We start from the raw sequence: 25931 nt of genomic DNA on the forward strand, positions 1-25931 counted from the left end.
TCTTTTTGTTTATGGTTTCCTTTGCTGTGCAAAGCTTTTAATTAGTCCCCATTTGTTTATTTTTGTTTGTGTTTCCATTACTCTAGGGAATGAATCCAAAAAGATATTACTGCAGTTTTTGTCAAAGAGTATTCTACCTATGTTTTCCTCTAAGGGTTTTATGGTATCTGGTCTTACATTTAGACAGATCTTTAATCCATTTTGAGTTTATTTTTTACGTGGTGTTAGAGAACATTCGAATTTCATTCTTCCATGTAACTTTCCTTGTTTTCCCAATACCAGTTACTGAAGAGACTATCATTTATTAATTGTATATTCTTGCCTCCTTTATTGTAAATTAATTGACCATAGGTATGTGGATTTATTTCTGGGTTATCTTGTTCCATTGATCTGTATGTCTCTGTGTGCCAGTACCATACTCTTTTGGTTACTGTCGCTTTGTAGTATAGTCTGAAGTTAGGGAGCCGGATTCCTCCAGCTTCGTCTTTCTTTCGCAAGATTACTTTGGCTATTTGGGTGTCTTTTGTATTTCCATACCTATTTAAAAATTTTTTGTTCTAGTTCTGTGAGAAATGCCTTTGGTAATTTGATAGCGACTGCATTGAACCTGTAGATTGCCTTGGATAGTATAATCATTTTGACAATATTGACTCTTTCAATCCAAAATTATAGAACACCTTTACATCTGTCTGTGTCATCTTTGATTTTTCATCCATGTCTTATAGTTTTCAGAGTACAGGTCTTTTGCCTCCTTAGGTAGGTTTACTGCTAGTACTTCTTTTCTTTTTGATGCCGTTGTAAAAGAGATTGTTTCATTAATTTCTCTTTCTGATCTTTCATTGTTAGTATATAGAAGTGCAACAGATTTCTGTGTATTAATTTTGTATCCTGCAACTTTCCCACATTCATTGATGAGCTCTAGTAGTTTTCTGGTAGCATCTTTAGGAATTTCCATGTATAGTATCATGTCATCTGCAAACAGTGATAGTTTTACGTCTTTTCCAATTTTGATTCCTTTTATTTATTTTTCTTCTATGAATGCTGTAGCTAGGACTTCCAAAACTATGTTAAATAAAAGTGGCGAGAGTGGACTTCCTTGTCTTATTCCTGATCTTAGTGGGAATGCTTTCAGCTTTTTACCACAGAGGATGATGTGGCTCTGAGTTTGTTATATATGGCCTTTATTATGTTGAGGTAGGTCCCCTCTATACCCACTTTTTGGAGAGTTTTTTAATCATAAATGGATGTTGAATTTTGCCAAAAGCTTTTTCAGCAGCTATAGAGATGACCATATGGTTTTTGTTCTTCAGTTTGTTGATGTGGTGTATAACATTGACTGGTTTGCATATATTGCAAAATCCCTGCATCCCTCAGATAAATCCTACTTAGTCATGGTATATGATCCTTTTACGTACTGTTGGATTCAGTTTGATAATATCTTGCTGAGGATTTTTGTTTCTGTGTTCATCAGTGATATTGACCTATAATCTTTGTGGTGTCTTTGGTTTGGATATCAGGGAGATGGGTGATCTCATAGAATGTGTTTGAGTATGTTCCTTCCTATGCAATTTTTTTGGAAAAGTTTCAGAAGGATAGGTGTTAACTCTTGTCTAAATGTTTGTTAGAATACACCAGTGAGGCCATCAGGTCCTGGATTTTTGTTTTTGGAAGTTTTTAAATCACATTTTCAATTTCGATACTTACGATTGGCTACTTTTTATTTTGTCTCTTCCTGATTCAGTCTTGGAAGGTTGTACCTTTCTAAGAATTTGTCCATTTCTTCTAGCTTGAGCCTTTGTATTTCTGTGGTATCAGTTGTAATCTCTCCTTTTTCATTTCTAATTTTATTGATTTGAGCCCTCTCTCTTTTTTTCCTTCTTAAGTCTGGCTAAAGGTTTATCAATCCTATTGATCTTTGCAAAGAACCAGCTTCTAGTTTCATTGATCTTTTCTCTTGTTTCTCTTATCGCTGTCTCATTTATTTCTGCTCAGATCTTTATGATTTCTTTCCTTCTAATAACTTTTGGTTTTGTTTGTACTTCTTTCTTTAGTTGCTTGAAGTATGAAGTTATTTATTTGGGATTTTCTTATTTCCTGAGGTGAGACTGTATTGCTCTAATCTTCTCTCTGAGAATAGCTTTTGCTGTGTCCCATTGGCTTTGGATCATTGTATCTTCATCATTTTTATTTCCTCTTTGATTTCTTCATGGTCCACTGGTTGTTTAGTTGCATATTGTTTAGCCTCCACATGTTTCTGGTTTTTGCAGTTTTTTTCTTGTGATTGGCTTCTAGTATTGTGGTCAGAAAAAAATGGTTGATATGATTCCTGTTTTCTTAAATTTACTGAGGGGTTGATTTGTGTGATCTATCCTGGAGAATGTTCCATATGTAGTTGAGAAGAATGTATATTCTGCTGCTTAACTAATCTATTTGGTCCAATGTGTCACTTAAGCCCTGTGTTTCTTAATGATTTTTCTGTTTGAATGATCTGTCTATAGATGTAAGTGGGGTGTTGAAGTCCCCAACTATTATTGTATTATTGTTGATTTCCTCTTTTATGGCATTTATCAGTATCCTTATATAATGTGATGCTCTTATATTCGGTACATATATATTTGTAATTGTTGTATCTTCTTGAAATGATCCATTGATCATTAGGTATGGTCCTTCTTTGTCTCTTAGAACGTTCTTTATTTTGTCGGATGTGAATATTGCTATTCCAGCTTTCTTTTTATGACTCTTTTGCATGGAATATCTTCTTACATCCTCTCATCTTCAGTGTATGTATCTCTAGATCTGAAGTGGGTTTCTTGTAGACAGCATATATATGGGCCTTGTACCAGCCTATGTCTTTTGGTTGGACCATTTAATCCATTTACATTCCAAGTAACTATTGATATGTATGTACTTATTGTCACTTCCTGGATTGGTTTGAATTTGTTGATGTTGAACTTTTTTCTTTCCTTCCTCTTTTATCCTCTTCTCTTGTGATTTGATGTGTATCTTTGGTCTTTTATTTGGATTTCTTTTTCTTTTCTCTTATTTTTTTTAAATGTGTGTGTCCTTTTTCTGGTTAGTGTTTCTCACAAGGTTTTGATATAGCATTCTGTATATATGCAAAATTGTTTTAAGATGCTTGTCTCTTAATTTCAAATGCCCTTCCAAAATTAGTTTGTAAAACTAATTTGGTGGTGCTGAATTATTTTATCTTTTGCTTGTGTGCAAACCTTTTGAGTTCTCCAGCATATACGGATGAGAGCCTTGCTGGGTAGAATATTCTTAGTTCTAGGTTTCTCCCCTTCATCACATTAAATATATCTTGCTGCTTCTATCTTTCAGAGTTACTGTTGAAAAATCAGCTCTTAGACTTATGGAGGTTCCCTTGCATTTTATCTGTTGCTTTTCCCTTGTTGCTTTAATATTTTTTTCTTTGTATTTAATTTTTGTCAGTTTGATTAGTATGTGTCGCTCTGTGTTTATTCTTGGGTTTATCCTGTATGGGATTCTCTGTGCTTCCACAACTTGAATGAGTGTTTCCCTTTCCAGATTATGAAAGTTTGGGGCTATAATCTCTTCACATATTTCCTCTGGCCCTTTCTCTCTCTCTCTCCTCCTTTTGGTACTCCTGTGATGTGAATGTTGGTGTGGTTAACGTTGTCCCAGAGGTCTCTTAGACAGTCCTCAATTCTTTTCAGTATTGTTTCTTTATTCTCTTATGTGGCAGTGATCTCCACCACTCTGTATTACACTCACTTATTCATTCTTCTGCCTGTTATCATGCTTTTGATTCCTTCTAGTTTATTTTTTTCCTTTTAGATATTCTGGTATTAATCTTAGTTTGCTTGGTCTTTAAATCTTCTAGCTCTTGATTAAACATTTCTTGTAACTTCTTGTTCTGTGTCTCCATCCTTTTTCTGAGATCTTGGATTATCTTTACTGTCATCACTCTGAATTCTTTTTCAGGCAGATTGCCTGTCTCTTCATTTGGTTGTTTTTGTGGGCTTTTATCTTGCTCCTTTTTCTGAAACATATTTCTTTGTCATCTCATATTGTCTAACTTTCTATGTTTGTGGTCCTTTTGATAGTAGGTCTGTAGATAAGGTGGCTGGTACCCAGTTCTGGAGTTCTTGGGGGTTGTGGCGGCTTACCTGTACCCAGAGCATGTGATCGGAGCAGCACTGTCACACTGCCTCTCCTGGAGCCAGGTAGCTGCGAGAGAGGTGGTCCAGAGTTCATAGGACTGCTCCTGGAGTGGGGTGGGGTGGTGGCAGTGGCTTCTGAAACTCCTGTTATCAGGTGGCTCTCAGGACCACTCCCGGTAGCTGGTGATGTCAGCAGCTGCTCCTGTGGTCTCTCCCTTTGCCAGGTCTCTCGCAGGACCACTCTTTGTAGCCATTAGGATGGGTACCATCTGCACAGAAGTTCCCTTTGCCAGGTGGTTCACTGGGGCCACTCTCTGCAGCTGCAATGGAGGTGGCAGCTACTCCTCCCCTTGCCAGGCAGCAGCTGCTAACACTATGGCTCCTGGAGCTGGAGCAGCTGGTATCCTGCTGGGGAACAAGACGGTAGTGGTAGATCCTGCCAGTTCCCTCCAGCACCCCCAAACAGTGGTGCCAGTTCTCCAGGCTCATCCAGGCTTCCTCAGCGTAGGCCCTCAAATGGGATCGTCCTAGACTCTAGTCGCTCCATCCTGTTTTCACATGGCCAACCCGTTTTTTCCCACATAGCAGGCCCCAGATCTCTCCCTGAATCTGATCCCCAAAGCCCAAGCTTTAGTTCCCAACCCCTGTCTGCAGCAGCAGTCATCTCTGGCTGGGAAGTGCAGGGCAGTAGCACTAACTGCTTGTGCAGGATGTTTCCATTTTAATTGCTTGAAACAGATTGCCGTGCTCTCCTCTGAGACTCTAAAGCTCCTCCTCCACCCCAGCTGCTCTCCCCACTGGTGGGGGTACTTCCCAGGGAGCAGGAACTTTTATTCTTTCCCAGCTCCATCCTAGGGACACAGATCTGATCCTGCTTCCTTTTTCATCTTCTCTCTTTACGTTTTTTCTTCTTTCTTTTATCCTACCCAGTTACATGAAAATTTTCTTGCTCTGTCAGAATCCTGAGGTCTTTTGCCAGCATTCAGCAAATTTTCTGTGTGAATCATTCCACATGTAGATATATTTTTGATGTATTTGTGGGAGTAGGTGAGCTTCATGTTCTATTCCTCCGCCATCTTCTCCCTCTTCTCTGTAGAAGTTTTAAATCACAGTTTTGATTTGAGTACTTGTGATTGGTCTGTTCATATGTCCTCTTTTTTTCCTGGTTCAGTATTGGGAGATGGCAGTTTTCTAAGAATTTGCCTGTTTCTTCTACTTCCATTTTATTGACATATAGTTGCTTATAGTAGTCTTTTACGGTGCTTTATATTTCAGTGGTGTCAGTTGTAACTAATTTTTCATTTCTAATATTAATTTGAGCCCTCTTCCTTTTTTTCTTGAGGGGTCTGGCTAAAGTCTTATCAGTTTTGCTGATCTTTTCAGTGAACCAGCTTTTAATTTCACTGCTCTTTGCTATTGTTTTCTTCATCTCTATCTATCTCATTTGTTCCTGCTCTGATCTTTATGATTTCTTTCTTTGTACCAACTTTGGTTTTTTTCTCTTCTTCTTTCTCTAGTTGATTCAGGTATATGGTTAGGTTGTTTATTTGAAATTTTTCTTTTTTCCTGATGTAAACTTAGATTGCTATAATCTTCCTTCTTAGAGCTGCTTGTGCTATATCCCATAGCTTTTGAGTCATTGTGTTTTCATTTTCATTTGTCTTTAGGTATTTTTTTTTTTTATTTCTTATTTTTCAATGATGTAGGCTCAGCAATTTTAAAGAGACAAGTCTACATTTTATCTGCCTGTTTATGCTCATCTTGTTAATATTTCCTCCCAGAAACCTTTCTCACTTCTGTATGTTAATGGCTGTGTTTTGAAGGAGCCATCACAAAATGTTGCTTTATTCATTTGTTTATCAAATAAAAAAAAAGCCAAGGCTTCTTTTCCTTTTCTTTTTCTTTCTTTCTTTCTTTCTTTTTTTTTTTTTTTTTTTTTTTTTGGTCTTTCTGTCTTTTCTAGGGCCACACCACAGCACACAGCATATGGAGATTCCCAGGGTAGGGGTCTAATCGGAGTTGTAGCTGCCAGCCTACGCCAGAGCTACAGCAATGCTGGATCCGAGCCACATCTGTGACCTACACCACAGCTCATGGCAACACCAGATTCTTAACCCACTGAGGCCAGGGATCGAACCCACAGCCTTGTGGTTCCTAGTCAGATTTGTTAACCACTGAGCCATGACGGGAACTCTGAAGGCTTATTTTCTAATCTGGCGAATATGGAATAAATGAGCCCAAATATTAAATAATCTTCCTAAGAAATATAGCTTGTGTTGTATAAACTTACATAGAAAATGTGCATAATAAAATAATGTAGGCGTTCCCGTCGTGGCGCAGTGGTTAACGAATCCGACTAGGAACCATGAGGTTGCGGGATCGATCCCTGGCCTTGCTCAGTGGGTTAAGGATCCGGCATTGCCGTGAGCTGTGGTGTAGGTTGCAGATGTGGCTCAGATCCCACGTTACTGTGGGTCTGGCGTAGGCCAGCTGCTATGGCTCTGATTAGACCCCCTAGCCTGGAAACCTCCATATGCGTGGGAAGCTGCCCTAGAAAAGGCAAAAAGACAAAAAAATAAAATAAAATAAAATAAAATAAAAATGTCATTATCACTCCAAATAAGGATTTAAAACATATCCTGGCATATCCCTGAATGTTCTCATGGAATTATAGAGTACTAAATTTTTGGATTTTCTTCTTCAGGAGGAAAAAGTACAAGAGAATTCTTCAGCTCCTTTGTGAAACAAGGTAGAATATAATCAAATGATGAGAATTTATGTGTGTAAAATTCTGAGGGAAATCTTAAAATGTGAATAAATATACAGGAAGATGTAAATAATTTCTTAATTATAAAACCCTAATCTTAAAGAGGATTTAGTACCAAGCATTGTAATGACCACTTTGGGTCAAATAGATAACTCCCTAAAATTAGTATTTTAACTATTTATTATTTTATCATTTCTGTTATGGACACATGACACCCTATAACAGTGAGAAAAATTGCAAGTCCAATTATCTTAAAGAAAGTGGGGAGATTGGAAGGGAAAATGACATGTCTAAGCCTTAAGTAGAAAGACATATGTTAACTGGGTAGATTTAAAGGCATTATATAAGTTCCTTCTTGTAAATAACAAAGATATATGGAATAAGTGACTCAACAATTTGAAAGCTAACTCAAACTTCTTGATTCTTCATTCACAGAATCTACCGTCAGTCTCTATGGCTCTACCCTCACCACACTTGCATGGCTTTGAATAGATGTTCCTGAACCTGAAATGCAGATGAAGAGCTTTAGAGCTGCACCGAAGAATGACCCCATGCATATGTGTACATGGCTACTTATGAATCTGTTACTATTTTCTCTAGTCTTACTGCCTAATGTATACTGACTTTATTAACATGAAAAACCATCAGCAAATAATAAGCTGGAGATAAAGCTCTATAATGAAAAAAATATATATCCAAATCACTTGTTATTTTTAATACATTCCTGTAATAAATCAAGAAAAGCATATTACCTTGTGCCACTGGAATTACAAATAAAATTTTTACAGCCATGATCACTGGACTCATAACACACAAATGATAAAGCAAAAAGCATTGAAAATAAATTTCTAACTTTTTATGACTGGGGTTATTATGTACTAATTTTCTATTTATAAAAATAAAATTATTTGAAGTGTACTTGAAGGACATGTCTATAGCCTCTACAAATAAAGTGGCATATGTAAATAAAAATGGAAGCAGGAAAATAAATAATGAGCAGTCAAGATTAAATAGGGCTGTCCCTGAATTATAAATACCCAACAATAAGCTAGGCAGTCTTCACCTACCTTTTCCATTAGCTGTCGTGATAGTCATTGTTTTAAAAAAATGCATATCTTACTCCTTTTTGAGAATGGCTGTGTTCAGAAGTGGAGTCGGGGGCAAGCTGTGGAAAACACACAGAACTTTGGGGATCTGCCCTCATCATAGCTTCTCTAGAAGAGTAACCTCCTTGATAAAGAATACTTTCTCCAACACTGTGGAAATTATCACAACATTGTAAATCAGCTGTACTTCAATAAACCTTTAAAAAACTGAAAAAAAGAACACTTTCTCCAACACTGATGGGCTTTTTTCGCTTTATGTCACATCTACTAAAGGTCTACTTACTAAAGATTATCTTGTGTACTGACACGTGTAGAAGACAGAGACAGAGATCCAAGCCTGTGGAAGCATCACAAAGACCTGAGAAAGGAGTGTGGAGAGGGAGCCGAGAGAATGCTACTGAAATTCAGTGCGCCCACAGCGGTAAAGGAGAAGAAACTTTTACTATGCAGGATGACCCTTTTAGGACGGAGGCACAGCCTAATACTAGTAATGCTCCATTATTGCTATGATATGATTTAACTTTGGCAGGTTATCCTACAAATCTTATTGATCTTTTATGTAGAAAACTATGTCCACATAAAACTGGTTAACATAAAGCCATCTTACACATAATTCTTGAAGCACTGTCCATTTTGGATAGGAACAATCTGAACAAGAAACTACTGTAAATATCTAAATAGAAAGAGGTAAGTTTTCCTCTGCAACAACCCAGATTTCTTTGTAATATACCGATAACACTGAATAACTTTCATTTTGTAGCATTTGGAAGGACCCATGCTTATCAGATGACACTTCCCTGTACAGAACATATTAGCTATTTTTAGACATGCTGGAAATATTTTTTCAAAGCCAATGCGTTAGGTAAAGGCCAACTTAGGCAAATGACAACTATAAATGATTAATTACTTTTTAGGTTTAAGACCTTTGATGCCATATTTTCAGAGTTAGTAATAACTGCTAAAAGTTCAACACAGCTGTGCAAGTACTTTGTCAAAATTGTCATATGCCTGTAAGCATCACAAAATATTGGATCTTCTAAGAATCTAAACTCGTTACCAGAACCTGATAGTTTTTATTAAGAGTTTGACGAATTATCTTAATAGAGGTTTTTCAAATATGCCAATATTTTGAATAATTTGTAATGATTTTAAAAGAATTTAAAATGATTTTTTCTTTATAATGAAACCCTCTGCTATTTCCAGGACATATGATGACACATATGTTGTACATGCTTTTACCCTTCCTTTCAATTTTTCCTTTGCATTTAATTCTTAAGCAATTTAAAAAATGAAGTGTAAATAACACAATTTAGACTTCGAATGTGATTTTATACTAAAATAAGCTGCAAGAAAGGCTTTTACAAAAAAGACATAAACAATATCAAGCAGTTACAACTTAAATTTCTGGTTTAAACTGTGGACACCTCCAGAAAATCCAATGTTAAAAAAAACCTCTCACCTGAAGTAAATTATTAAACATCATTTTAAAGGTTTAATGTGTACAAATATTTGTCTCAAAAAGAACAAGCTTTGTCCAAGGTTCATCTTGAACTCAAAGTATTAGGAAGATTGAGTGATTCTCTGAACACCAGTGAGAAGGGCGTGGAAGATGGAGGTCACCCTTTGAAAGAGGATCTCTGTGACCTGGGTAAACAGGAGGCCCACAAACACTTCCAACAAGCACAGGTCAGGATAGGGTCATGGCGCCAGGCCCTCTGGACCACTGTCTGCCCAGAGCAGGGTGCTCACCGCGTTAGCCTCTCGTCCTTCAGTTCCAGGTCTGCCACCGTGATGAGCTGATCCAGCTTGAATTTAGTGTCAATAATTTCTGCATCGCGAGGAGAGTATGTCCCACCTTCTTTCTGCTTCTGTCGTATTCTAAAGTAAGTGGAATAAAGTCCATGAAGGGAATAGCTTAGAAAGCATATGAAATTAGGTTTAGTTTCCTTTTTAAGCAAAGACATTAGTCAGTTTCTTTATTGAGAACACGTCTCTGAATATTGCAAATTTAAAGCTATCCAACTACTTTTCCCTGTTTTAATTCCATAGAACATACTCTACTATGATGTTTTTAACATGCTGTTATGTTGACGTTTCAAATTGCAATGAGAATTAGCTCATCAAGGCCTGAGCCACTGGCACATTTAAAATATAGAGCAAATGAGACTCACGCTGTGAGCTTGTTTCTCCTCTCTTAAGCTGTCCCATAGAATTGTCATAAAAAGGTAATATGCCAATGTGGAAATAGCTCATTGCCATCAGCACCAGAGATAAAAGGCAGGACTCCACTGTTTTTACATACGTGAAACACAGTTACACCCAGGAAAATACATAATAATGTGTTTTGAACTATCTCACTGCCTTTTAACAAAAATATTGTCAAGTATATAATATCTAAGTATAATTATATATTCTTTATGTAACCTATATAATTATACATTCTATTTATAATCTAAGAAAGTCAAAAATTCAAATTCAGAAATGAATGAATCACATGAATCTGAGAATCAAAGTCTCTTCATTTTGAGCCCTTTACATGCTTATGTTTATGTGACATAATACAGTATATTACAAAGTATATTTAGCTATTTATTTTTTGCACTTTAAACACAATATTTATTATGAGTTATTTTTCTGGAGATGATACAGAAATTATAAAGTGCGGCCCTTATCCTCAAGGTTACTTGAATGGAACCTCTCAAGGCTTTAGTTGAGAACATTTACTTGAATTTATATTAAATGTTTTCCATTCACGGAACCTCTCTGGCTTTAGTTGGAAAACCAGATCTAAAGTAGAAAAGCATAAAAAAGGGGAATAAGATTCAAATTACAAGTCATAACAGTAGTTGATTAGTTATAAAATGTTATTTAAGTGACTGTAACTGTTAGTATTTAGAGAAAGTAAAAAGTAGGATTTGACTTGAGTATCCCAGGATGAGGAGGCAATCGGAGGAAGCACATTTCCAGTTGACTAAACAAAAGCAGAGCTGTGTGATCATCTAAGGAATATTCAGGTGAGAAAAGACGCTATTGGCTAAAGACACATATGTAAGAAAGTTGTAGGAATAAGAAAAGCCATTTCCTGCCCACAGAGGAGTTACTTCCTTCGAGAAGTGATTCCGAGAGGAAGAACATGAATACGGTGAATGCGCGTCCTCAGGGAGGAGGACCGTATCTTACACACTGTATCTCTAAGAGTGCCTGAAACAGCAGTCTTCTGGCTTAATCTGAGAATACTCTCTGGCATAAGGAAAATGTCTTTCAAAAATCCTTCAAATTATCCATCAAACGATAATTTAAGATTCAAGATGAAACAGAGGACGCTTGGCATACAAAATACAAGAGAGCATTATTCCGATAAAAATAGCGCCTATTAGACTACTTGGGAAACTAGTAGAATGGTTATTTTCACGAATGTAAGGTTCCTTTAACTCAGAAGTCCATCTTATGAAACGAGATTTCAGGATCATGACTAAGATTTCCCCAAGGTCCTGTCACAACAGGGGCATTAAGAGGCCCTGATACTGAGAATTTGAAAGGGCACGTGGAAAATGTGGTAGAGACGTTTTGGTAAAGGAAATGTGAGAATGGGGCCCATCAAATAAACAAGTTGGACTTTTTTTAAAATAGCCTATCAACAGTGATCCTGCAAGGCAAGAGGACAGGGAGATACTTCCTTTGACTGTGCTGCGTAATTATTACTTATCATGGAAGCCCAACAGTCCACGTGGATGAGCTCATGCTCTGTCCATTCCGTCAGTGAATGATTCCAGCTGGCACCAGCCCACCCACACAATCAGGCAAGGGTGGGCTGTTTCCACTGCCTGGTTCCAGCCTGCCTGCCCTCCGATAATGATTGGGAGCTTCTACAGGTCAGTTTCAGCCCCTTCCTCTGTCATGTTTCTTTGCCTGCGCCCGTGGGGGCCACTCCGTGTCAGACTTGGGAGTCTGAGTTCTTCCAGTTCTTTGTTCCTTTATGGTCCCTCTCACAAAGCCTAAGGAAAGCAGCCGTTTTGTTGCACTTGCTGCTTCTGAATGCCTTAGTGTTTCCCCCAGCACCCCCCCCACCCACCTTAGTTGTTAACTGTTTGTGCCAGTTTCTACTTCTTTATATTAAATGTCTTCCATTCAAGTAACCACCATGGCTTCTGTCTCCTGATTAACCATTACTGAATGATGTCCGTAAACCATCTTAGGAATCTAAGTAGAAACAAATCTTACCTTGCAAACGCAAAAATAGCTGTTCCAAGAAGAATGATGGAAAGGATGCACAGCGTGACTGAAAGTATAATCTCTACAGTTCTTTCTGAAAGCCCTTCACCTGAAGAGGAAAAAATATAACATTATCATTAATTATTATTACATGCAACACTACGTTGGGTCTCAAAACACAGAAGTTATTTTCTTGGTATATTTCTCAAGAATGCTAATAAAATGTACAAAGGTTTCTCTTCTTTTCCTACATCTTCTAACTTTGGGGCTCAGTCCTTGGTCCCCTTTTTTTTTCTATCTAAATCACATCCTTGGTAAGCCCATGCAGGCTCATGGTTTTAATTTTCATTTATATGATGATTAATACTTAACTGTAATCTTTGGAATTCCTGACTTGTATATTCGATTGCCTGTTATACGTCATTATTTAGAAGTCTACTGAGAATTTTTAAATAAAAATGTGCAAAGCTGAACGTCTAGTCTTCCCTCCTTTCAACTGCATCTTTCTACCTTTTAGTTGATGGCAACTTCGCTGTTCTAGTTGCTCGGACCAAAACCTGTGAAGTCGTATTTGACGTTCCCTTCCTTTCATAGAACACATCCAAAATCTCTGAAGAAATTCTGTTGGCTCTCTCTTAAAAGCAGGTATAATTTTCACTAAAAGAAACTAGGGAAACGTGAAAAGATAGTAATTCTACAGTATGACTAACGAACAAAAGGAAATTGGGACATCTAATGGAGCAAGAAGGCTAAGAAACCATCAAAGGCTAATAGTACGGAAAGAACAAAAGATCACGTGGAAGAGGTTCCTACTGGTCAAAGAGAGAACCATTTAAGCTTTATACGGAACGAAAACTGAAATTGGCTGAAATCAGTTCAGTATGTAAAAGTCTATGAGTTCTAATATTATTCAATGAAAGAAATGAGAGTTAAAAAACACTAGTTTGTAAACTCCAGTTTTAGACAAACTAGTTTTTTTCACTCTAAAAATCTGTAATTAAAGGGAGAATATTAAGCATTTTCCCCTGGCTTTCTCATATGAATTATTTTTTATGAATTAAAAGAATTTCCCTAGTTAAGGAGATGGAGCTCCTTGTTAGAGGAGAACTCTTTAATAAATGTAGAATAATAAATTTAGAAATTAATTTTTCATTCCTAATAAAATAACAGATTGGGGTAACAATCACAAATACATCTTTAAATGACTAGGAAGAAGGTTGATAGGGACTTGAATATTTCGGGAATGTCAAACTTACACCCCACAGGTTATTTGCTGGTTATAACAATGGAAAAAGTTTTCCAGTGAAGGATCATGTAGTCACTACCACTAAGCTTACTGATGAATTTTTAAATCACTGAGATTGTAACAACCAGATATTATCCACCTCCTGGTGGGAGGCATTTTGATCTAGGGAGCAACACTTGTAAAGTATCCCTGCCAAAAGTGTTGATTATAAATACTTACACTCTTAGATCTCATCTATTTACAAGAAAGTAGAGGAATTTATAAGGCAGTCAAGGATGGAGTAAAAAAACGACGTCAATAAAAAGCAATCAGACAAATTCAGAATATGGGACCCCCTGCAGAAGAGCTCATCTGGCTGCCTCAGTAAGTCTGCGTCATGGGGGTGGGGGAAAGGAAGAAGTCTCTTTAGATTAGAAAGATTAAGAGACACAGCAATCAAAAATAATGTGTGAACATCCTGTTTGATCCTGTTTCAAACAAACTATTAAAAAATCAGTATGATTTTAAAAAATACATAGTTTTACATAATATTAAGGATCTGGCATTAATTTTGTTTAACAATATAATAAACTTGCAGTTACTACATAAATATGGTAAAGTATTTCAGTATAGAATATTCAGTGCTTTTTATGATTTGCTTTAAAATACTTCATAAATAAAAGAAATGAATAAACAAAATAGATTTGGCAAACTTAAAAATTATTATATTTAACAGGTTAATTTGAGGGTTCATTACACTATTCAAAACTTTAGTTTCTGCTCGATTCGCTTTTCACCATCTCTGCTGCAAGCATCCTGGTCAAGGCCACCATCCTGTTTTGCATGAGTCATTGTATGGACACCCAACAAGTTGTCCTGTATCTACCTTTATCCTTGTTTCATCTATTTTCAAGATGGCAGCAAGAGTAATGCTTCTATTTTTTATTTTATTTTTGTCTTTTTGTCTTTTAGGGCTACACCTATGGCATATGGAGGTTCCCAGGCTAAGGGTCAAACTGGAGCTGTAGCTGCTGGCCTACACCACAGCCACAGTAACTTGGGATCTGAGCCGCGTCTGTGACCTACACCACAGTTCATGGCGATGCCAGACCCTTAACTCACTGAGCGAGGCCAGGGTTGGAACCTGCATCCTCGTGGATGTTAGTCGGGCTCATTAACCACTGAGCCACAAGAGTAATGCTTTTAAAACATTACCTCACTACTTAAAATTCTTCTCATCTCTGATAGAGAAAACCAAAGTCCTTCCAATGGTCTATGGCCATTGTAATGGTCTCTGGTTCCTCCTTTGTTCTCTGGTTCCCTGCTATCTCTTTGACTTTCCTTTTAATCTCCACCTTGCTCTGAAGCCAGACTGGTCTCTTTGTTATTCTTGAGACACATCAGAGTCACGCTTGACATAGGGCGTATGGCCAGCTTCTTCCTGTGCCTGGAAAGGCATTTCTCTTGTAGATCTGCCTGGGTAGCTATTTCATTACCTTCAAGAATTTGCTCAAACATCACGTACTCAGTTGAAGCCTACACGGACTACCTCTTACAGACTGAATGTGTGTGTCCCTCCCAAATTCGTATGTTGAAGCCCTAACACAAATACAACATGACAGTATCTGGAGCAAGGAAGAAATTAATGTTACATGAGGTCATAAGGATTGGGCCAAATCTGATAGAACTAGGGTCCTTTTAGGAAGAGACGCCAGAAAGCTAGTTCTCTCCTTGCATGTGCACATACTGAGGAAAGGCCATGAGAAGGTACAGTGAGAAGGAGGCCTTCACAAGCCAGGAAGAGAGCCCTCAGCATATCTAGAGTTGACTGGAACCTGATCTTGGACTTCTCACCTCCAGAATTGTGAGAAAATAAATTGTTTAAGCTACTCAGTCTGTGGTATTTTGTTATGGCAGCCCAGGCAGACTGAGATCCTGTTTAAGATTGAAAGCTATGGCTCTCTTGTTTCTCCTCTTCCCCCTGCGACATCCTCTGTTCTCTGTTCTACTTTTTCTTTCCATTGCCCTTATCATCTTTTAACATAGCCTATAATTCATTTATTTATTGTATTATTTTTTATTACCTATTCAGAATGTAAGCTTCCTGAAAACAGGAGTCTTTGTTTTATTCAAAACTGTATTCCAAGTCCTCAGACTAGTATCAGGCATATAGTAAATGCTCAATAAATATCTTCTAAATTTACTAATAAATACACATATTGATTTTGAAATAGATGTTAAAAAATTTTCAGGTTGAAGATCAGGCATTAAATCAAATATGAATATGCAAGTAACTAATCATTTATTTTTGATATGATAATTGTAACCAGTTTTAAGTTGTATGATATATAATTTATAATTTTTACTGTAGAGACTATTAAAGTCAAGTGACAAAATAGGTTAACTGTTAAACTATGCAGAGATTAATGTGTCATCTTTTTCCCCTGGATTGATGTTTATGAAAGGTTAACAATATGAAAGAGTTCCTATGGCTATTCTGCATGGTATATTTGAATGAGTGCTGAATCTTAACAGTTATCAAAGTTTAATGGTCATCTAGAATCTTCAGCTAAATTTAGAAAACTCTAGAGAATGTAGTTCATGAAGTATTGTAAATATGCCTTTTTCATCCATTAAAACATTAATGGTTTCTTTTATGAATTTTCACAAGCTGCCGCCTAACTGGAACCATGAGGATGAATAAAAAATCATCTTTATCAGGTAGGATTGAGTCACTGGACCTTGGACCCAGTGGGGGAAAAAAATGATTTCATAAACCACAAAAGAATCTTCAGATTAGATCACCATTTCAAAGCACTAGCTAAGTGAAATGAGGAAATGACATATAATATATTAATAAACAACGGGTAATCCTTTGGGCACATGAGTTACAAAGGCACTATGAGGAAAAGACAAAATGTACCATGATCGTCAAGTGCAAATTCTGAGTCCCTGCTGCGCATGTACCCACGGAGCGTTACCGGCACAGAATGAAGTCACTCTCTAAATCCTTTCACGGAAAATGGAACTTTTTCTCTTGAAAATATGAACATGGTTATTTTTGTAATAAGTAGAAGTCATTTCCTGACTAGACTTAAAATCCTATGAAAGGCCCAATTAAATTACTTTATTTGCATAATAGAATGTACTAGTGTAGTTAAGCAAGTCACAATTAAAAAACACTAATTTTTCATAGGTATTATCTTTTGATTAAAATTATCATTATTTAAATTCAGTTTAAGGATGTATTTTTTATGCCAGTCATATCTCTAAGAAGAGTGAATTAAATGAGTTATAAACTACGTCTAGCTCTTGATATAAGCACATATTACATGAAAGATATTCTTAATATTCTTATTAATCTTAAAACAAGTTCTCATAACAGAACCTAAGTATAATAAGTTCTTCATTTAGCCTAGTACTAGCCATCTGGCATATTCAAACACTCCAAAAGAACTTACTAAAAGTGATGCAATTTCATAATTCAAGAAATAAAAATTAAATTACCCTAAATAAGTGCTATTTTCATACATCAAAGTGGCAAAATGTTAGAAGTAGATAATAAGCAGTGGTTTCCAGGGTGTAGAGAGAAGTTATACGCCTTCATTGTTTTTTTAAAAAAGAATTATTGCATCTTCATCTATAAAAACAAAGCATACTTATGTGTAAATGTTAACCTCGAAAAGCTGAGAAGGTGAAAAGAGACCATCTAGAGATAATTTTAAATGTTGAAAAGAGCAAATGGTACAGCAATGATAGAAGGTATGTGGGAACAGACAAATCAGCGAAAGTAATGGAATTGAAAGCTATTTCGGCCTTTACTGATTTCCAGCAACAAAGGACGGGGTTACAAGCACAGCACTGCCTAGCATCAGGTTGCCTGCAGCTGAAAGCTCTTGCTGCCACTTCCTTGCTCTGTAACCTTTGGCAAGTCGCTTAAAGACCCAGCTTCAGATTTCTTACCAATAAATTGGGGATACTCGGGAAATCAAGTTTTCGGGTTGTGGTGAAAAATACATGGGGTTATGTGAAAAATATCCATAAAAGGCTTGGCACATAAATAATGCTTCATGTCTTAGTAACATTTTATATTCATCAGTCCATCCATTCATCTGACTTAACCTCCCAGTTAGCTTATGAAGTAGGTATTATTATTCTCATTTTGGAAAGAAGATTGCAGAAGTTAATGTGTTAAATAACTAACCCAAGGTCACATAAATTCCATATATGCCCAAACTGCCTGAACTATGCTTGTCTGGCCGCAAAGTTTATGAGTTCACCGTCACATTCCCACTGCCTCCTTAACATCCTAAAGCTCTCCACTGATCCTCTGGGTCTTGGGGACGAGTGATCCTTTTGCTGCAAAAAATACATAGTGACTCCCTGTTTCTGTTCCCAAGTGAACATATTGAAACTTTTCATTGTTAGCACAGTAATTAAATGAGAAGTGTTATGACAAAAGAAAACAATCACAGAGCGCCTTTGCCTTGGGGTTTAAGGTTTCGTCTTGTTCAGCTTTAATGAAGCCCTGTGAGGTGCAGAAAGAAGTGTCTGGTTTTCAAATCACAGGAATCCTCTATAATTAAACCTTGTAATGAAAACACTGCCTACAAGAAGTTTCTATAAACTGATGTGCCTACGGAGGATTCAACAAAAAAGAGAATTTAAGAAGGATTCTTGTGAATTTTGTTGATAAAAACCCTAATGCTCAATCCTGAGTTAAAATAAAATCACGTTAGGTGTAAGTATTTCTTTAGGATTAAAGTGATGGCAGATGTCATTTCTCCTTATTCCTTCAGGCCATAATGACATCTCTAAGTGCAAACACCTCTCCCACCTTATCAGTCCCTATTCAGGAGAGTCCTGTCTGGCCCCTTCTCACATGTAGTACTTTAGCCTTTTCACCAAACTTTAACCTTTTAGTTCCTCAGTCTATGGTGATGATTTTGGCCCCAATTTTAATGTCTGAATAATAATTTCTCTGACAGGCACACCACCTATCAAAATGGTCTGTCTTATAAGTGCATGCCTTGTACTAACTTAGAAACAAAGCCTTGCAAAGGGGCTCCAGTCCAGAAGCTTGTTTTGATAGGTAACTCAGCTTGAAACTCACTGCCTGTGGTGTAACTCAGGGTACATCCAGTGGTGGTTGGATGACTGGCTGGGACCTAGACGTCTTCCGCTGAAGTCGGAGATACACACCTACAGGTTAGGCGGGCTTGTTAGGAATGCTCGAAGCCACCAGCCTGCTGCAAACACTATCATATACCTCAATATATGACATATTTGAGAGAAAAAAGGACTCAAACATCCTTTACAATCTTATAATGACACCAGCAATATTAAATCAATGCATTCTACTGTTTGCTTGCCCCCCTTCTCATAGCCTTGAAACCATTCTGGCCACTGGCCATTGTAGAAATGGTCAGCCTTATTTCCTCTTTGAGTCCTCTTATATCCTCCCCAGCAATATTCTTTTGCTAAAAATTCGTATGACTCCATGGCCTTTTATTAATGTCAGTCATAGACCAGCGCCTTTTTCTAGGGGCTGCTCTTTGGTGCCTGACTCATCAGAGTGAATCTGATGTCTGCAGAACCACAATATCCAACCTCCAGATAAAAAACCTGATATGAGGAGAGAAACTGATGGTGTGATATCCATTAACCAAAACAATGACTGGGCTATTTTGCTGGTCATTGAGAAATTCTGCTCCACAGGCCATTCTCCCAATCTGAACACCTCACTTCACCACAACTGCGGGTTGCACTCCACTGCTGCTTGGTACTGTCTAGATAGCAGAATTCCGTAGGGTCAATCCAGAGTAAGCATTACAGAGCAAAAGCCTATTAAAAGCTGCTGTCAGGGGAGAGCCCACGGAAGACCCCTGTAAGGAGGAGGCTAAAACGCTATCCTTATGGCCACTGGTATACGGATAACATATAAACTGTGAAAACCTGATCGTAGATACAGGCGACCCTTCCTTGTCACGACCCCCTTATCAACCTGGCGGCATCCTACCTACTGTGTCCAGTCTGTTTCTCCAGTCCCTCATGCTCGGCCCTCGGCAGGATCCAGTGCTTTTCCCTTCATTCCACACCTGGCTTCCCCTTTAGACGCCTGCTTTACCAGGGCACGCAAACACTGGCACCTGGATGACTGGGCGGTGGCAGTGATTCCAAAAGAGGAACCACCTCTTCCACCTTCTAGAATTGCTCATTGTACCCGCAGCCTTGGCTGTGGGGAAGGAAGGAAGAGACCACGACTGAGGAAGACCTTGGGACTCCCTGCGGCCAAGAGCTAGGTGAGGGCTGTCCTTGGCCAAAGGACAGCCCTTGGGCAAAACCAGAGGAATCATGGTTCCTGGTGCGTGGCTGTCCCTCTTCTGTCGTTCCTGCTAACCTAGACGTCTCAACTTGGCATTTCAGATAACTGATTGACTAGGTGGTCCTCGTATCAACGATGATATAAAAGCAGGCAAGCTGTGAAATGAATACACACAACGACCAACCAGGTACCTCTTTTCAGCGTTGCATTTTCAAAATGTCATCTCCCTAAGACCTCTGAGCTATCCATCTGTACTACGTCTCTTACCTACCATCAACAGACACGTCGGCACTACCATTTAACTGCGGTAATACATAGGTTCTCAACACGGTAACCTACAGGAAATCACGCTGATGCCGTCAAAACATGTGCTTTGCTGTGGTGGTGTCTGGGTGTGATAAACTCACCTATCAATGAAGAAATGTGTGACACAATTTCAGAGCCACAAGTCTGGTCAGCCAATTTAAACACGATGGAATTAGTGGGTAAAAATTCATCAAACCAGTCATTTTATGGAATTAAGCAGACGGCATAGCCGAAGAAATTTGTTTGTTATTGCTCTAGAAACAGCAATGTAGCAGGCCATGCACCCCTTCATTTCTTCACGATCCAAAATTTCCTTCACTAAGTGGAGGCTGAAGAATCCGGCTTTTATACAATTAGTGTTCCACAACCAGATGAGACTTTCTGACTAAAAATGGTGGAAGAATTTATCTTCTTCCAGCCCTAACTCTCGCTGAAATCTACTGCATTCATGATATACTACGGATCTGAACCACACGCAAACGTCCACACACTCAGAATTGATTCAGAGGTAGTAGAAAGTTGTGATTTCCTCAGAGAAATCATAGGGAAATAATCTCTCCTAAGGTAGTATATTTTAAAAATCTTTGATTATAAGCCATCCAAAAGGAAGCTATGTGGAGTTCTCATCATGGCTCAGTGGAAACGAATCTGACTGGTAACCATGAGGACGCAGGTTCAATCCCTGGCCTTACTCAGTGGGCTAAGGCTCTGGTGTTGCCATGAGCTGTGGTGTAGGTCACAGACGCAGCTTGGATCTGGCATTGCTGTGGCTGTGGTGCAGGCTGGTGGCTACGGCTCCGATTCGAACCCTAGCCTGGGAACCTCCATATGCCATAGATGTGGCCCTTAAAAAAATAAACTTACGAAACATTTGAAATTTTATTAACTATACTTTATTCCTTTCCTATATTGGTTTACTTAAGTCTTTGAAGGCAGATACCATCATCATTTTTCAAATAAGGAAAATCAGGTTTATAGAAATTAAATTATTTTCTCAAGTAGTAGAGCCAAGATTTGAATCCAGGTCTAAATCCTGTATTTGTGATGTAATGGTTATAAAATCTGTGCTGGCAGAGCCACTTAACTTACTTAATCTGTGCCTTGGTTTCCTTATCTATAAAATGGAATTAATATTAGCATCTAAGAGGGCTTCTGAACTGCAGTAATATTGATTATGGGCCAGATAAGTCTTACTAGAGGGACTAGCCTATGCGCTGTAGGACATTCAGCAGCATCCCTGTCCTATCTGCTCGCTAGATGCCACTAGCTCAGCCCCCTCAATTGTGACAACCCCAAATGGCTCTTATATGTAATGTTTTACATACAAGATTACGTATTAAACAGCCAAATAAATATTCACTTAGTATAATGTTTGTTCACATTATCCTAGAAAAAATACTGTATTGAAATCTATGTCCGGACTTTAAGAGATGGAAGATCCATTACTTAAAAGAATATTACAAACACTGTTTTTCTTCAGTTAGGATAATTAACCTTGAAATGGATTTATACTTGAGAACATTAGCCATGGATTAATAATTTTACTAATGAATGTTACAGCTGTTGATTTGCGTGTTGAGATTATAAATGAAATTAAACTACAAAATACGTCTTACCTAAAGTCTTAACGGGATCAGAATAATCAGAGTCAGTAAATTGTCCCATGATGTTTGTGGCTCTGAATTTAAATCTACGAAATAAAAAAACACAATAATTTACATACCATATGACTGTTTTTCTAGGAATAATTTAATAAGTAGCTATGAAAAAGATTTTTGTTCAAAAGAAAATGAATTTTCAAAGTGTAAACTTGGAAATCAGTCTACTCTCGGGACAAATAGATGACATCTTTACGTAAGATGAATAATTATCTTGGGCACGGGCCTCTAGAGCTTCACGAGAGAGTGACTAAGAGGGTGCCCTGACTCAGGAGCAGTCGTCAGGTTAACGAGATGAAGCTGGCCACCTCCTCACGGATTCGTGTGGAGGAAACCACTCAGGGTCTGCACAAGCGCCCTTCGCAGACCATAATAACTGTTACACCTCAGCCACCTTTGAAAATGCCGGTAAGCCAGATTTAGAACAATCATATGAAACTTATCTTGTTCACAGGGAAACAGACGAAGAACAATGCTTCTTAATTCTGTGTGTGCACAGCTATATTTTCACTGGTTAGGTTTCATGACACATGAAATCGAAAATGGATGCAGAGGAAAATCGATCTTAAAAATCACTGGATGATTCCACCACCACAGAAACAACCAAAGTTGACCTTATTTAAAAACCACAGACATACAGGAATTTTGAAATATAAAACCAATCTGCATTAATAAATTACAGTACATAATTTAATCCTTACTATTCTAAAACTTTTATGATTCCGCAGATTATATGAAGAGTATTTTGGAGAAAAATATGCAAAATAAATATTCTTGAAAAAATATGAAACTTGGTGGCATGTAATTTTTATAACTGTCATTGTGCAATGATTAATTTAAGGCCATAACTTAGTAACCAAAGCAACAGTACTTAAGAACATATGCTAGAGCATTCTTTTTTCAAATGCCTAACCAATTTTGCAAACCATTTAATAAAGCTAAAACATCAGCATGTGTTTTTATATTAGATTATTATAATTACAAAATACCAAGTATTAAAGTGAAGTGTAAAAATTTCAACTGTTCCAGATGTTTATGATAGAGAGAGTCAAAAAGGATTGCTATAACTGAGGTAAACTGAAGCCGTCAGTTTCTAAAAAGCTATAATTAGCATTCATGGCAGAATAAAACACGACATATTACACATTGGTCATATCATCCTTTATAGAAACAACTGATTTCTTGTACCTATGCTCTCCAGTTTGCACATTTTTCATATTGCCCTTAGTCACCTGTCATGGCAAAGCATGATAACTTTTAAGCTCGCCTCCTTTCCCTAGAACTGTTTTCCAGAATGTAAGCAGAATGCCTTGTTGACCCTTCTCATGTATGAGGTCATGACACATTATGGATGCTCAGGGCTTATTGGGAAGATGAAAGGATGGGTAGGTGAATGAATAAAAGATGCCAACTACCTTGCTAACATGATGCACAGTAAGCACAAACTATACTTACAAGTACTGCTTTTTTGGTTTCAAAGGTCCATTGCAGATTTTGTCTTCATTGCCAGGGATCATACATGCATTATCAGCACCTATGATGTAAATTTCTTCATTGCCACTAAACTTTGTCTTTCCTTCTGTACACGGCGGGTTAGGAAAGCCTTCATTTGTAAAGTATGGTCTTGGTTTATTAAAATATGCATCATACCACTTTGTTACATTTCCATCATGCTGAGCTATTTTCAGAAAAAAGAGTAAGCGATTACAAGTAGTACAGGACTATTTTCTCATTTATAAAGGGTGTTTCTGTACCTGCATGACTTACATCTGGACGCAACATCTTCCCATCTATGAACCACCAGGAATGATTCAGCTTATCTGCCTGGATAAGCAGGGAACCCTATCTCCTTATCACACAGGAATCCATGGACATTCTGGAGAATGACTTCTCAGAAAAAAAACACTCCTCATCAAGGGTAACGCTCTCATTCACAACTCCATCTTGCCACAATCAACACAGTCCTACCAGTATATGGAAAAGATAAACCACATGTTTTAACTATACCTTTTCTTAGTTTGGTAAAATATCTTAGGCATAAATTAATGATTAGTATAATGAATAAGTTAATGATATTGCCAATCTATTAAGCTCAAGAGCTGTGTAATAATCAGGAGTCAACCTTCTATTACTAACTTAGAACTGGAATGTCTTTAGCATTCAGTAATTCACACTCAACAATTAAACAAGATACGCTGGCATTTGACGATACCTCCTGCTTCTGCTACAAGCACTTGTACGTTTTTGATGGGTCCGTGATCATCACTGTAGTAACATATTGGCATTCTGATTGTAATTGTTGTTGAAGTCACGAGCAGTTTTCCTGTGGCATCATAAATAGGGGTTGGTTTGGTTTTGGGCCGTGCTGGAGCTACAGACAAAGAAGAAATATCACTACAATTGATTTTTTTTGTTTCTGCAGAGAAGAAAAAATCATTTTAAATTCCCATTTCATGCAGGTAATTGACAGTTAAGTGATGACAAACATAAACAACAAATGAAACAGATTTTTGTTTGGCTACAGCAGATATTTAGCAATTATTACCTAATAGTATAATTATATACTCAAGACTCGCCTGAGATAATGGGGCCCAGGTGTGATTTTCAGACATCTGACTCATCACACATTCAAGAAAAATTCAAATCTATATATGCAGTCACTTATATAATTTTCACAAATACATTAAATCATACTAATAATTGTACGTCCTTTAGCTGGGTCACTAGTTTTTATTCTAGTCACACCAGGCCCCCTGCCTGCCAACCCCACTGTTATCTATGCCAAGAATCTGGATGGCATCCCCTCGTATTTTTCTCCATGTTCACATACTCATATAAAAATACATAAAATCATACATAATGGATTCTTCTCACTGTTTGATTCATTTTAATGGAGCTATATTAAGCATTATAATTACTCCACATACTGCTTTTCTCACATAAAATGACGTGTCTAAATCTTTCCAAGACACCAAGCACTGGGTTAACATTCTTCGTAATGGCCATGCTGTATCATATTTATTCAATCATTTATCCGGTGATGCGGATTCACTTTGCCTTCAGGCTTTGACCATTTGCTTCACTAATCAGTCTTACACATTCAGCCTTATTTACTGATCCTTTTATTTCTATAGAGTGTATCCCAAAGGGCAGAATTTCTGGAGCAAAAGACAGATGTACTTTTAACTTTAACAGAGATTCCAAGAATAATTTCTAAAAGTTCAATGATAATTCACATATTACTGTCAATGCACAAAAATATCTCCAAAGTCAGTATCTATAGAAGCTCCATTTGTTTCATTTCATTTTTACCTATATGCATTAGCTGTTTGAGCATCAGAAAGTTGCTTAATCAGACTTTAATTTTCATATTCATAAAATCTTTTTTAAAAAGCTCCACATCAATGCCATAAATTGGCAATATCATTTCCATTTTAAAGATGAGGAAAACGGCTTTATGCCATGTAGCTCTAAAAGGGACATATCAAGATTTGAACAAACTCTTTTTGACTTGATCCTTTAGCTCACGCCTCTGAGACATAAAGGTTATGATGATATTAGATGTGTAGGAACTTTATTGGAGAAAATATCTGTGAAAAATAAAGGGGCAGGGAGCAGGAGTGGGTGGCAACATTACAGATCACAGGTCCGACACTTGTGAATGGGGAGAAGGAAGCAAGAGAGGATTCAGCAAGAAGAGCCTAGGATTTCAGGAGTTCTGAGAAACTTTGACGAGGCTACTGGAGAGTCCCCAAGAAAAGGTCTCCACTGAGAGGTAGCTGGCATTGGGCAGGGCTATTCAACTTGCCATCATGTGTCAAATGCAAATTTAATGAGACAACTGTGTCCCTCCATTTCACTATTAACGTCATACATATTGCTAGAGAAAAATTAATTTCTCTAGCCCCCCCCCCACCACTGGTACCCATGTATCTTCTCTAGATAACTGGTCATGCATCTGCGTAAATTGTGGAAAGTCAGAATTAATCATCTTTACCTGAGGATGAGCAAAGCATCTGAAATAGGAAGTTTTACTAAAGAATGAATATAATGCATCTATTGCTACCTGAATACTGAATATATGAATATGCTTGCCACTGAAGAACCAAGAGAAATGAGGATGGTGTGATTTAAGCTTTTCTTAAAACGAAGTCATTTTCTAAAATAGCTAGTATTTTTGAAGTTATGTA

The 25931-nt window shown here is 37.5% G+C and overlaps 2 protein-coding genes across 7 annotated transcripts in view; one reads left to right on the top strand and one right to left on the bottom strand.

Moving 5' to 3' along the window:
* Positions 1-12700, top strand: part of LOC110260827 — a 139591-nt gene extending 126891 nt beyond the window's left edge. For 4 of the 6 annotated variants that reach the window (XR_002344358.1, XR_002344356.1, XM_021093070.1 and 1 more), the window contains 2 exons: positions 6847-6891; positions 7345-7833. Coding sequence is in view for 3 of the 6 variants with exons in the window: in XM_021093070.1 (XP_020948729.1) it covers positions 6847-6891; positions 7345-7411 (112 nt within the window). In the remaining 3 variants the exon portion in view is untranslated. Of the gene's footprint in view, positions 1-6846; positions 6892-7344 lie in introns of all 6 variants that reach the window. The other 2 variants (XR_002344357.1, XM_021093071.1) reach the window with 2 other exon arrangements.
* PTPRQ (protein tyrosine phosphatase, receptor type Q) overlaps positions 1-25931 on the bottom strand; it is a 294121-nt gene that overhangs the window by 32679 nt on the left and 235511 nt on the right. Inside the window, exons 31-35 of the mRNA XM_021093069.1 lie at positions 23954-24112; positions 23197-23419; positions 21700-21773; positions 12237-12336; positions 9765-9893 (exon numbers count right to left, since the gene is read on the bottom strand). Of these exons, the coding sequence (XP_020948728.1) occupies positions 9765-9893; positions 12237-12336; positions 21700-21773; positions 23197-23419; positions 23954-24112 (685 nt within the window). The remainder of the gene's footprint in view (positions 1-9764; positions 9894-12236; positions 12337-21699; positions 21774-23196; positions 23420-23953; positions 24113-25931) is intronic.

The sequence above is a fragment of the Sus scrofa genome, chromosome 5 (assembly GCF_000003025.6).
Source record: "Sus scrofa isolate TJ Tabasco breed Duroc chromosome 5, Sscrofa11.1, whole genome shotgun sequence".
Taxonomy (NCBI): Eukaryota; Metazoa; Chordata; class Mammalia; order Artiodactyla; family Suidae; genus Sus; species Sus scrofa.